The sequence below is a fragment of the Nannobrachium achirus genome (genome assembly GCF_963921795.1).
Source record: "Nannobrachium achirus genome assembly, chromosome: 10".
Lineage (NCBI taxonomy): Eukaryota > Metazoa > Chordata > Actinopteri > Myctophiformes > Myctophidae > Nannobrachium > Nannobrachium achirus.
In genome coordinates this window covers 41,367,869-41,381,357 of record NC_137819.1, presented here as the reverse complement: position 1 = coordinate 41,381,357, position 13,489 = coordinate 41,367,869, and the positions used below count along the sequence as shown (strand labels likewise).

At 42.5% G+C, this 13,489-nt stretch overlaps 2 protein-coding genes across 2 annotated transcripts; one reads left to right on the top strand and one right to left on the bottom strand.

Moving 5' to 3' along the window:
- The first annotated feature begins 2,128 nt into the window (after positions 1-2,128).
- On the top strand, positions 2,129-6,969 carry polr1f (RNA polymerase I subunit F). Its single transcript, XM_080734390.1, has 5 exons — positions 2,129-2,419; positions 2,786-2,927; positions 3,199-3,407; positions 5,171-5,274; positions 5,661-6,969. Exons 1-5 carry the CDS (start codon positions 2,136-2,138, stop codon positions 5,954-5,956), a joined length of 1,035 nt encoding a protein of 344 aa, XP_080590516.1. The 5' UTR covers positions 2,129-2,135; the 3' UTR covers positions 5,957-6,969.
- A 2,477-nt stretch (positions 6,970-9,446) lies between these two features.
- Positions 9,447-11,372, bottom strand: LOC308292441 (heat shock 70 kDa protein-like; the record flags this gene model as incomplete). The annotated part of the gene is made up of 1 exon (XM_080734770.1): positions 9,447-11,372. The coding sequence occupies one exon, from the start codon at positions 11,370-11,372 to the stop codon at positions 9,447-9,449; it is 1,926 nt and encodes a 641-aa protein (XP_080590896.1).
- Positions 11,373-13,489: the final 2,117 nt, after the last annotated feature.

Here is a 13,489-nt window from a genome sequence, read left to right as displayed (position 1 = left end):
GGCAGCAATCGGGCCAACGGTGACTGAGATTAGCTGTTCACAAACTGCGAGGACGCACGGACGCACGGACGCACGGACGCACGGACGCACGGACGCACGGACGCACGGACGGACGGACGGACGGAGGGGAAAACATACTCTCCCTCAGCCTTCGGCTGGTGGAGACAATAAAGAGAAGGTGCATCAATAGAGGGGGCGAATAATATATAAGTATATATACATAAAGTGTCTTACAAAAAGAGACCGTAGCAGTCAATGCTAGTTAGTGCAACAAGTATCTCACTGTCATTGTTAAACAAAGCAGAATACTCAGAAACTACCAACACAACCTAATAGTGCAATGTCAAAAATCAGTGCGAAAAAAACAAACAAAAAAACAGCTCAGAGAAGAAACTAGGGAGCGTGTCACCGCAAGACGCACATGAGCACTCTCCCTGTAAGGTCCTTAGGGGTCAAAGTCAATACAGCAATAGTTCCGTCAGTCTAAGTTAGGAAGGAAGTCCTTTTCAATCGTCCGTTATATGTCTCGTTGTACAGCTTAAGGGCGGCCGGTACAAAAGATTTTCCTAGTCTCTCACATCTCCGTCCTGGGTAGGCAAATCGGTCGTTTCCTCTCTTACTCCAGTAACTGGTGATCTCCAGATGGAGGGGGTGAGAGGAGTTCTCCAAGATGGAATCTAGCTTCCTCGCTGTTCGCACCCTGGTTACTTCCTCCACCCCTGCAGAGAGGACCCAACAACAGAGCCTGCTTTCCTCACCAGTCTGTTTAGGTTAAACGTATCACCTGCTCTGTTGTTGCCACCCCAGCATGTTATACCAAATATAAGCAGACAAGGTGCTACCATGGTAACAGAGTTCACCCCGACCCATGTCTCACAGGCTTCAGACGCATTGTGAGTTTGTAGATCTGCTCTTTTCAACAGAATTGTATACATTTTATACATTTGAAAACTTGTGAAGTGGGACATTCTGCATAATGAGTACCTTGTAGGCTACTTTACATACATTTTTACACCAATACTTTAGTACTTTTACTCAAGTAGGCCTACATTTCTGATTCTGGATTTTTACTACTTACAGAGTATTTCTGCAATGCAGTATTGAAAAGTTGGAAATGTGGGTCATTTTTCCACCAGTGTCGGATGATCACAGTGACAACAGCGACATGATATCCACCGTCCATATCCACCAAAGACCAATGTTGTAAAATAGCCTACATGCTCAGGCCAACACACTTGACTTGGATGTGTCTGATACCAGCATGGCCTTAAAGCGGCATGTGACCTTTTTTTGGCATGAATAAAATGTAATTTATTCCAATCTGTATATGGTAGAGTATGTTAATACAATACAATTGGGGTGAATGTATTTAAGTCTCCCTACTCTTCTATTGAGACATTTAGATCGTGGCATCGAGCCAAAGGTCATCATGTCTCACCTAATAGAACACAGGATCTTACACATTTTGACCCGATGGTCAAGATTCCCTGAGCAAGCAGGCAGGATCTCTTCTTAGCTCAATGGTCAACTTTCAGCAAACCAGGTTCAAATCCAGGGTAGAAGAAGTTGAAGAACCAACCCTGTGAAGAGCTGTTCGCACCAGGTCACATCCAAGCTTCACAAGCACTGTCTGGATCAGCAGCCTAGCCTACTGCTGTTTAAAGGAGTCTCTTTATATTACATTTTCATATGTATGTATGTATATATGTGTATGTAGCTTATATGTTACTGTTTAAATTGTAGCACACTAATGTCTGAAATAAAGATTATCATTATTATTATTATTATTATTATCATCATCATTCCATTGGAAACACAAGTTTCATTATGCTTTAATTAGGGTTCAAATTATAATGTGATTTTATTATACTTTTAAATATTTGTATTTTCCAAATCAATTCAATTCAATTCAATTCAATTCAATTCAATTCAATTCAATTCAATTCAATTCAATTCAATTCAATTCAATTCAAATCAAATCCCCACTGGTGTCGTTCGACTTCACCCCACACGGGGGCGACACAACCAACGTGATAGTACTCTTTTGGGACGCGTGGTTCCCGTGGTTCCTCCCTGTAGCAAACGGGAAGTGATCGCTCGTTGGTCTTCCTGTTTTCCCTTCTCTCAACAACAGCATGGCGAACCTGCAGCAGCAGCAGCAGCGTGCTGAACAAGACCAACCTGTGGGAAACAACATGTCCAGCGAAGTGCCCTCCACCACCACCGGGCCGCCGGCCGCGGCCATGCCCGTGTTCGTGCCGTCGTTCTCGGACGCCTGCAGGCTGGTGTCCCTGCCCTACTCCTGCCTGGTGATGTCGGTCCACAGGAGACACATCGCTCTGTCTCCCATGTTCCTGAAGAGGAAGAGGAGCGGCATCCAGCAGGAGCTGGACACAGAGCTGCTGAGATATTCAGAAAGGTAGCCTGCAAGTTGGTTTGGTTTTCTGTTGCTGGCAGTTTGCTTTGCACATAGATTTGTCTCTTTCCAAACGTGTCGGGCCGCGACCCCCTCAAAACAATCATAAATCATTTTTAACGGGACCCCCCCCCCCCCCCAACAAATATTTGAACTGGGGACCCCCAAAATAATCACATTTGAACTGGGGAGTGGCAAGTGCTTCATAGACATATTGATTGATTGAAGACTTTATTAGAAGTTTGCATAGAAAAAAAAGTACAGTTTCATGACGGTACAGTTAAAGTGCAAGTGCTTCATAGACATACACCTGGCTGCAACTTAGTAATACAATACAAATCCACCATGTATCTGTATTTTACCCTTCAGTCTACATGGAGTGCCGTTGGCCTACGATGACATCAGGATAGTGCGCCAAAATGGAGACATATATGATGACAGCGGCTACATCCACCTGGACATAGAGGCCAACTTTGTTGTTTTCCAGCCCAAAGAAGGACAGAGACTACTGGTGAGATGATGTCCTGTATCTGTGTTGTCAGACAGTCTGTGTGTGTGTGTGTGTGTGTGTGTGTGTGTGTGTGTGTGTGTGTGTGTGTGTGTGTGTGTGTGTTACAGCACAAACTATACATTATTTTCATAGTGATTATTCTATCAAATCCTTTTTCGATGTAACTGAATAATCCTGAAGCACATTTTTTAAATCAAAATATATGAAATAATATAGATTAAAACTTGTACTATCAAAGTAAATGATTGTTGTTTCCCCCTATGCTGTCCAGGGTACAGTGAATAAACTGGGAGCAACGTATGTAGGCTGCCTGGTGCACGGCGCCTTCAACGCCAGTATCCCCAAACCCAGCCTGGTGTCAGTGGACGTGTGGAGGGACGAGGGGCCCAGCATAGGATCCGACCTGGAGTTTGAGGTGTCCCAGCTGGACGCAGACACGGTCGGGGTACTGCTGATCAGGGGACGCCTGGACAGGACAAGGTGTGTGTGCAAAAGTAGTGAAATAAATCGTGATATTTATTCGCCCATATCTTTGCTGTCCTGTCATGTATCGCCCCCTCACCCTTTGAGTGGCAGACACACCCACATATCTACTACATATGAGACTTCCTCCTCATATGTGTCTATGGACGCATTAGCACATCCTGCACTTTATACATTCATGCACTCACCAGTGCTGCACTACTTATACACTAGAAGATGACATTTGACAGGAATTCCCGTGGGATTCCCGCTGGACAGGAGTCAAATTTGTATCATTGCCGTGATCGGGACGGGACAGGAATGAAAATCAACGGGAGTGGGCAGGAGCGGGAATCATCCCAGACCAGTTCATCAAACCGCAGAAATAAACAGCGCCAGTCACAGGCTCACAGCTGCTGCTTTTGGTCTCTCACACTCTTGCATGTCAAAGTACACGCCCATTCCTATACTGAAGCCTGATCTACAAGCCTAGGTGGCGCAGAAGCAACGCATTGTAGCCTTGGAGATCTGCTATGTTAATATACGCGCAACACATTCCTACGGCTAATCATAAATCAGACATGATATGCATTGCAAGACTCCGCCGCGTTTTTCAGTGGAGAGAGTTGAACAGAGCAATGGACATGAAACTTTTATATTTCTCCAAAGGTGCAGAGATTGTTGAAAACATGTTACATGACGTCCATCATATTGAAGTGGTTTGTTTGGATATCTCAACTCAAGTCAAAACTAAGTGATGCACGCAGCACAAACCAGCCGTCGTCGACGCAACAAGACTATAGAGAAACGGAATAAAAGCCATTTCTACCTTTAAAGTGATATCAAATATAATATGGATCAAAATGGAAAAACATCTGCTTTATTTATTTTTATTTTTGGGGGGGGGGGGAGCGGGAGGTGAACGGGAGTGATTTTGACCAGGAGCGGGATGGGACCAGGAAGAAATCTACAGGAGTGGACAGGATTATTTTTTTTACTCTGGCCCAGGATTGGCATGGGACAGGATTTTTTCTGCGGGAGTGGGACGTGAGAGGAGTGAAAATCCACTCCTGTGTCATCCTCTATTATACACACACCTCATACAAAACGTTTGAGCTTGCAGACTTGCTGCTTTTGCTGCTTTTGTGTGACATTGGCTCAGCGGTAGAGCGGCTGGATGGAGAACCGCAAGGTTTCCAGTTCCATCTCGGGCTCACCCAGAGTTGAGGTCTTTGCACACTGCTGCATTTCTTCGGCCGAATATTGGAGCAAATTTTGGAGCATGTAAAATAAAATAAAAGTGTTTTGCACACTGCCGCCCGTTTCGTATTTATTTTCGGACCAGGGTCGATTTTTTTTCTGGGTCCCTTGCTCTCTCTCTCGCTCTCTTTGGCCTGAAAAACATTTTTTTGCGGATTTCGGATTTCCAAAATGCAACGAGAAAAAAAAATGCAGCAGTGTGCAACCACCTTTCGTGTCCGTGTCCTTGAGCAAGACACTGAACCCATAATTGCTCCCGATGAGCTGGTTGGTGCCTTGCATGGTTTCCTCCGCCATTGGTGTATGAATGTGTGTGAATGTAATGCACAATCTATGTAAAAGCGATTTGGAATAAAACGCTATATTATAAACACACCATTTACACTGTAGTATGATCAAGTAGGGCACTAATTTACAAAAGAACGTAGTATAGAAAGAAACCTAGATGAGAGGTTTCTGCCTCACAGCAACTATGTTTATTTCATGATCAATAAAGATATCAATCACTATCACTCACTCAGGGTCCAGGAGTTGTTGGCGTTGGGCGAGCGCTCAGAGATCCAGGACCCCGCCGACGAGACTCAGGACTCCACTGACCAGACCCCCAAGAAGAAGAAGAAGAAAAGTAAGGACACACCTTTTATTACGTAAAAGAGATAATGGCATTTATTTTGACATAATCGTCCGTATGGTTTCCATTTATCGGTATTAAAGGAGTAGTTCACCCCCAAAATGACTTTTTTTCTATTGATTAGTCACGCCATGGAGAGTATAGTTCAATAATATTTTTTGGTTTTTGTCACATTCCTAAGACAAAAATTTGATTTGAGTAAATTTACCCCTATTGATTCCGGATGGGGACTCGTTTTGAAATGAATTGAATACACAGGGGCCACAATGGAAACAAGCCCCTAGGGCTTTTTGTTATCCTTTTTAACAATCTTTTGTAAACTGTACCTCTGTACAATCTGCAAACTGTTAGTATTCAATCAAATCAATCCAACCCTACAGAGGAGTCAACAGAGGAGGGCGACACGACGCAGGAGCTGAACGGAGCCGCGGACGGAGAGAAGAAGAAGAAGAAGAAAAAGAAGGAGAAACATGTGGAGGAGTCTGAGGAGCAGGTGGTGGAGCTCTCCACCATGGAGGTCCACAACAGCGACTCCAGCGGCTACCTGAGCGACAAGCCCAGCAAGAAGAGGAAAAATGCACAGGAAGACGACGCGGGGTCCGCCGTGAACGGACACCTCGAAGCGCCAAAGTCTAAGAAGAAGAAGAGGAAAAGTGACATTCAGCAGGCCGCCTGAATAGACTTGGAACACGAACAAAAGAAATGAAGTGGAATGTACAGTATATATACAGGTAATGAGGTGGTGTTTAAAACTCGTATCTCACTTGCACCCAGATCTGAGGCCGATTCTAAAAAAGTGTTCTAAGTCCTAATGGTTTTCTGAAAAAACACATGTTTCTATATCGGTGGTGGCACTGGTGCTCAAACCTTTTCATGTCAAGGACCCCCTAGAATAATATGTACTTGATAATATGTATTTTTGTTCCAAGGAACCCGAGAAAGAAAGATTGTTGACAATGTTGGCTTAAATATATAATAAGATTTGAACAAATGTTCATGATTTTTCAAAAATAGCAGATCTATAAGCACATAGCGTGCTTGTATATCTGCTATTTTTGAATAGCTAAAGTATAAAATAATGGTTAAAGTGGTTAAAATATTTTTCAGTAAGATGATGGGATGATGATGGGACTATATTTAAGTGCCTCATATAAATATACGGCGGTTATTTACCAGTCATGCTTCTGTCACATTGTCGTAGAGCAGGGCAATATTTTGACATTATATTCATATTGTGAATATGAGACTAGAATTGTCTGAGACCTTTGATATTGTGATATTTGATGCACAACATCACTGCGGCTTACAGGTGCTTCAAACAATTATTTAAAACTTCCTCGGTTAATGAAAGATTATAAATAAATAAAAATGCGGCTCATCGGGAGCTTGTGTACGCTGTTGTTAATCAGACCAACCGATTTAGTCGCGTATCATAGAATGTTTGTGTCGATTAATTTGTTGATATAAAAGGAAAAAAAGCTTTCTTGGTTATTAAATTAACCTACATGAGCAAGATTAAACAAGTTATTGGTTCTAAATAAGTGTTTCGATATATTTCTAGTACAGTATACAGTATATGCTCACCCTGGCTGCTAAATTAAGCAATAACCGTAACCTATCTACAATCTCTACACGTTGTGTAGATAGGCTATTATTGCTAGTCTTTTAAAATTGTAACAAAAAAAACAATGTTATTATACTCACAATATGATGTTTTTGTCACTATCGATGAGAGGTATTTGGTTAATAATCGTTGTGATAAGCCTGTTTGATGTTGTCCTTTTCACCCAGCGTGTGGGGAATTTTCTCAATTCCTTGTGTTTCTTCTACCCAGTTCATGAAAGACATTAAAACAAGGGTCAACCACACCATATAGAGTCTATGCAGGATCCCATCCCAGTGCCTTCTGACGAGCACAAACCGGAAAGAGCTCTGATAAAAGCATTACAAAGTGAATCCTTTGTGTATGTACTTCATTTCCCTGACCAGAAGGGGGCGCAAAAAAGCTGTTTTGAAAGCAGACATGCTGGAATCTGATTTTCCCATGGTTCCGTTTGGTGAATATGTGGGGTTTGTATTTTGGATTCAAATGAAAATGTGTGTTTAGCACATGGAACTGTTAATTCCCTGCTTTTATTTCCCCCTGTTATTTAATTACAATGATCACCATTTATTTTATTATATATATTTTTTTTAAATATTTGTTTCCATTTAATAGAACAGACTGAAAATAACTGTTATACTTTGTGTTTAACCACTTAAACCCCTAGCATTGCTATTCTGGGGAGAACATAGCCAAATAGCCGATCTACAAGCTCACAGTTGTGTTGTGAGCTTGTAGATCTATTTTTGTCTGAAAACGAACGCACCAATTTGTTTAACTCAGGCCGTTTTACTAAGGGTCTTAAGTGGTTAAACTGAAGCAACATTGTTGATAAATTCCAAATATTACCAAAGTATTCTGAGGCACCCCTGGACTTGCGTCAAGGCACCCTAGGGTGCCACGGCACCCACTTTGAGAACTACTGTTTTAGAAGACATTTTGTTTAGAGTGGGGAAAGGACTGGGCCAATAGATCCCTGGGGACTCGGGGTGGACCGCTTCAGAAAGTACAGTAGAGGAGTTGACTGAGCCGACAAGAATGCACAGAAAATTGGCAATTTCTCATTCTTATTAAAGAGTTATTATATATTTTCAAAGTTGACGAGTCTTTTTTCATTTGTATAATCCATTGTAATAAGATTCTTACTGATATTCGATAACTGATTAAAGAGTTATATATTTTCAAAGTTGACAAGTCTTTTTGCATGTATAATCCATTGTAATAAGATTCTTACTGATATTCGATAACTGATTAATTGCATGTCAAATCAATCAATACCGATATTGCAATGCAACTTATGCAGGTTTTTTACCTTTCACCTATATACAGTTATAACCGATTCTGGGTGCAGACATCTAGAACGGTGCATTCTTATTATTTCATATTTATTTGGCCTAGTGGTGCATATTGGTAGAAAAGATTTAAATGTAGTAAAGATGTAAGAAAAAGATTCCAACTTGATTGATCCTTTTGTAAGCTTCCCCTGAAACCCTGACTGAATCTGCTGCCTTCAATCATCACCTTGTTTCACACAGAGATTTCTGAAAATATTTATACCAATTATTTTAAGTCTGGAAATTGCAAGCCATTCAGGCTCCTGTAGAATGATGACCAAAATAAAACATTTGATTCTGTGTCAAAAACATATATAAAAAAGGGTATTTATTACAAATGGTATTATAATATAATTAAATATTCATATATATTTTTTGGCACAGAATCAAATGTCAAATGGACCAACTTCATCGGGAATCGCATTCTTGCATTTTGCTAAGAGATACGTTATACGTCTAATTTCTTTATTGTTAGTTTGTATAAAATTCTAAAATGTACTTTTCCCAAATATGGAGATGACTGACATTGTAGATGTCTGACATCATAGACCACGAGTCTGACAAGGCCAAATGGGAAAATGCAGATTCAGTATGTCCATATATGGGCAATTCATGATATGGGCTTAATATTGATGACAGGGATCTCCACATATGGGCATAAAAGGGACAAGGACTGACACAGAGATATATGGTCATTACTTTATGAATACATTTACCCCATTAGTGTGAATGGGGAAAATTCAAAGACAGAATTCATTTGCAACCACACTTGTAATTTCCCAGAATTGCAGCATCTTTCTAGTTATGAGATAAGGTTGAAAATATAAAGTACATGCAGTTTTACCAGAGCCCTGTTAGTCAGCATTACCAGGTTCCACCTCTCACGACGAGGACGAAGGGTTGGTTTTTGAGAGGCATATTTAATACAGTACCTTGCAAAATCCTCAGATTCCTTTTTTTTTTCAGTGTCAGATTGTATTAATTCTTTTCTATTTGAGTTCCTTTTCACAGTAGGCTACTTTTGCAAGGCACTGTAACATATACATATTTTTTCCCCCCTATTAACTTTTCATCTTTTTTTCCACGTTTTTTTTTTTTTTTTTCTTTTTGCCAATCCCCATTGTTGGCATGGGGATTTTTTAAAGTATTTTCTTTTTCCTTATAATATCCTCCAATTTAGGAGGAGACTAAAGGTGATGTGAATTCCATTGTTTTGTCGAGGACTAATTTTAGTCAACCTCCTCGATGGTCGGGCCTTGAGAGCTTTCCTGTGCGCCCTCTCTGCAGCTGCTGCCGCCTGCTGGCATTCCTCCTCCGTACGACTTGCTGATGACAGGCTCACACACCTTCTTCAGCTCTTTGAGATGATGCTCGTACTCCTCTTTGTCAGCCAGCTTGTTGTTCTCCATCCAGGCGATGGCCTGATCACACTGCTCAATGACCCTCTGCTGCTCCTCTTCGCTGATCTTCCCCTTCATGTTGTCATTCTGCACACTGCTCTTCATGCTGAAGGCATAGGTTTCCAGCGAGTTCCTTTCAGCGATCCTTTCCCTCTGAGCGTCATCTTCATCTTTGTATTTGTCAGCGTCCTGCACCATCTTCTCGATCTCTTCTTTGTTGAGCCGGCCCTTATCGTTGGTGATGGTAATCTTGGACTCTTTGCCCGAGCTCTTATCCGCTGCAGACACGTTCAAGATGCCATTGGCATCTATGTCAAAGGTGACATCGATCTGAGGAACCCCTCTGGGAGCAGGTGGAATTCCTGACAGGTCAAACTGGCCCAACATATTGTTGTCCTTGGTCATGGGTCGCTCTCCTTCATAGACCTGGATGTGGACCCCGGGCTGGTTGTCAGAGTAAGTGGTGAAGGTCTGGGTTTGTTTGGTGGGGATGGTGGTATTCCTCTTGATGAGATTGGTCATAACGCCTCCAGCTGTCTCGATCCCCAGGGAAAGAGGTGTCACATCCAGCAGCAGCAGGTCTTGAACATTTTCTGATTTATCGCCTGACAGAATGGCAGCCTGTACAGCAGCTCCATAAGCCACCGCCTCGTCTGGGTTGATGCTCTTGTTCAGCTCCCTGCCGTTGAAGAAATCCTGCAGGAGTTTCTGTATTTTAGGGATTCTGGTGGAGCCTCCAACCAGGACAATGTCATGAATGGTTCCCTTGTCCATTTTGGCATCTCTGAGGGCTTTTTCCACAGGCTCTAATGTTCCCCTGAAGAGGTCAGAGCACAGCTCCTCAAAGCGAGCTCTGGTGATGGAAGTGTAGAAGTCAATGCCCTCACAAAGAGAGTCAATCTCAAGGCTTGCCTGGGAGCTCGAAGACAGGGTTCTCTTAGCCCTCTCACAGGCTGTGCGCACCCTCCTCAGAGCTCTCTTGTTTTGGCTGATGTCCTTCTTGTGTTTCCTCTTGAACTCCTCCACAAAGTGGTTGACCACGCGGTTGTCGAAGTCCTCTCCACCCAGGTGAGTGTCTCCAGCTGTAGCCTTGACCTCAAAGATGCCGTCCTCGATCGTCAGGATGGACACGTCGAAGGTGCCCCCGCCCAGGTCAAAGATTAGGACGTTGCGTTCTCCTGACTTGACTTTATCAAGTCCGTATGCGATGGCAGCTGCAGTTGGCTCGTTGATTATTCTCAGTATATTCAGCCCCGCAATGGTGCCAGAATCCTTTGTAGCCTGCCTCTGTGAGTCATTGAAGTAAGCTGGGACTGTGACGACCGCATTGTTCACCTTCTGGCCCAGGTAGGCCTCAGCGATCTCTTTCATCTTTACCAGGACCATGGAAGAGATTTCCTCTGGGTTGAAGGTTTTGCTCTCCCCCTTGTATTCCACCTGCAACTTGGGCTTTCCTCCATCACTCACCACCTTAAAGGGCCAGTGCTTCATGTCTGACTGCACCACTGCATCGTCAAACTTTCGCCCGATCAGTCGTTTGGCATCAAACACGGTGTTGGTGGGGTTCATTGCCACCTGGTTCTTGGCTGCGTCCCCGATGAGTCTTTCAGTGTCGGTGAAAGCCACATAGCTGGGTGTGGTCCTGTTGCCTTGGTCATTGGCAATGATTTCAACTTTGCCGTGCTGGAAAACCCCCACACAGGAGTAGGTGGTTCCCAGGTCAATGCCAATAGCGACACCTTTTACTTCAGACATCTTGAATAATAAGTATAAAGAAATTGAAAGAAATAGTTAAGTATAACTGAGCCTCTAATCTCTTACTTAAACCTCCAACGATATCTGTGCAGACTGGAAAGATGGAAGCGAGACAAGCTTATTTATTGGCTGCGTGACATCACCGTTAGTGATGTCATCACAGTGACTGGCTGAGAGACATTGCGAATGTTTCCAAATATAGAAAAATCAACCTGTGCAAAGCGAGCAGCACAAACACGACACATGTATAGGGATGGAGCTCGTTAATTTTTATTGATAATGAGCACCTTATCGATCATGCTTATCGAGCCGGGCTTTTATCGAGCCCACTATTGAGCTTTTTCTGTTATTTTGTGGAAAGACATGAGACCATCACATTTTTAAATATATTATATATACTATTGTTATATGTATATAGTATAGTTTTACATTACTATTCATAAGTTATTAATACTAGCCTACTGTAAAATTATACTTTGTATGGTATATAATATAAACTATAGGCTAACATTTCCATGTTTTTTTTTTTTACAGTAATGCATAGGCCTATCTATTTTTTCCATTATCTTTTTGTTTGTTTTAAGCAACAACAAAAATCCATATTTGCACTACATTTGACTAGGGCCTTCAAATACAGTACTTTAACTTAACAGACAGAAGGCAAGTAACCTTTTTATTTTTGGAAAATATTTGAAGAAACTAAATGTGTACTGTCTCTTTAAAAGTGTAATTTATAACGCATAGTACGACGGTGTCACGCAACAAAATCAACAAGCTAACACAGCGTCTGCTCGCACCGCGTTGTGAGCTTGTACATCTGCTATTTTCGGTAGACTGAGAAGTCACGCTGGCGACGCTATACGGACTTACGGAGTCATTTGCACGGAGCGATATTATAACTCTGCGGCGGGGATTTTGAGTATCCCAAACGGATTATTATCAATGGAATCATTCATATTTTCAAGCACCACATACTTTGGGTGGAAGAGAACGGTTGTCGCGCTGCTGCAACAGCCGATGGCCCGACGCTGCCGTTGTTTCAACTCGTCGCAGACGGGTCTTATGTGATGCACTAGGGACAATTCGTGCCTCCGCATTGTCGAAGTGTTCCCTCCCGAGCTTGTAACCGTGGCCTATTGCATTTATAGCTCTCCCCTTGTCTTTTCTAAAATGTAACCAAACTTTTTAGTGTTTCACGAGTTCAACCATTGTTCCACGGCACGCACTTGCAAAGCACACAACTATCAATGACGCAATGTAGCCTATCTCCCGTCCCAGCCCCCTATAGCGGTCCATGACGTGACGTTATGACGCTTACCCGTTAACAGGCTCGACAATTAAAAGCTTATTATTGATACTCGGGTCTCGATAAATTCAGAACCGGGTTTGTAATGGACCCGGTTTTCGGGCTCCATCCCTATGTATAGTACATATCTCCTTGTATGGGCCGTTCTGTCCGTGACATCAGTTACTTTATGTGTATGGGCACGGATCTCCATACATTTGGCTAGCACAGTACACACAAAGTGTAATGTAGGAGCGGTTTGCACCACTCATTAATAGTCAGTCGGTCAAAGTTCGTATTGGGAATATTTGGGTGCGGAAATATGGAGACATAGTTAGCGACAGAGATTTACAGATACTAGAGGTTGGGTCCGCTTTGCGCTCCTCACACCATGCCGCACTGCTGATCCGACCAATATACAAGTCAAGTCATAGTGTCAGAGTACCCATTGTACCCTTCTGTCTGTGTTCCTTTTTTGTTCATATATGGAGATGTATGTTTCTAACTGTGTCCCTTTTATGCCCAAATATGGAGATCTCAGTATGTGTTAGTCCTTGTCCCTTTATGCCCATATATGGAGAACCCTGATGTCATCGGTATATGCCCATATATTAGAATATCCATTATGGGCATATTGGTTGGATCGGCGGTTCTGGACTCGACCTCGAGTCCTTGATGCCTACCGGCCGGTAACTCCCTGATGACAATTTTAATATAAGATTGTTAGTGCAGCATACTTGAAGGCCAGTCGACGTCCTTTTGTTTTATTTAATTTTAATTTAAATGTGTGTATTTATTTTATATTTGTCAGTCTCAAATCTCCATTAGCTGC

Coding starts and splice junctions, on each gene's coding strand:
- polr1f (XM_080734390.1), top strand. CDS start 2,136: ATGGCGAACCTGCAGCAGCAGCAGCAGCGTGCTGAACAAGACCAACCT. Junction 2,928..3,198: donor AAGAAGGACAGAGACTACTG/GTGAGATGATGT, acceptor TATGCTGTCCAG/GGTACAGTGAATAAACTGGG. Junction 3,408..5,170: donor GGACGCCTGGACAGGACAAG/GTGTGTGTGCAA, acceptor TCACTCACTCAG/GGTCCAGGAGTTGTTGGCGT.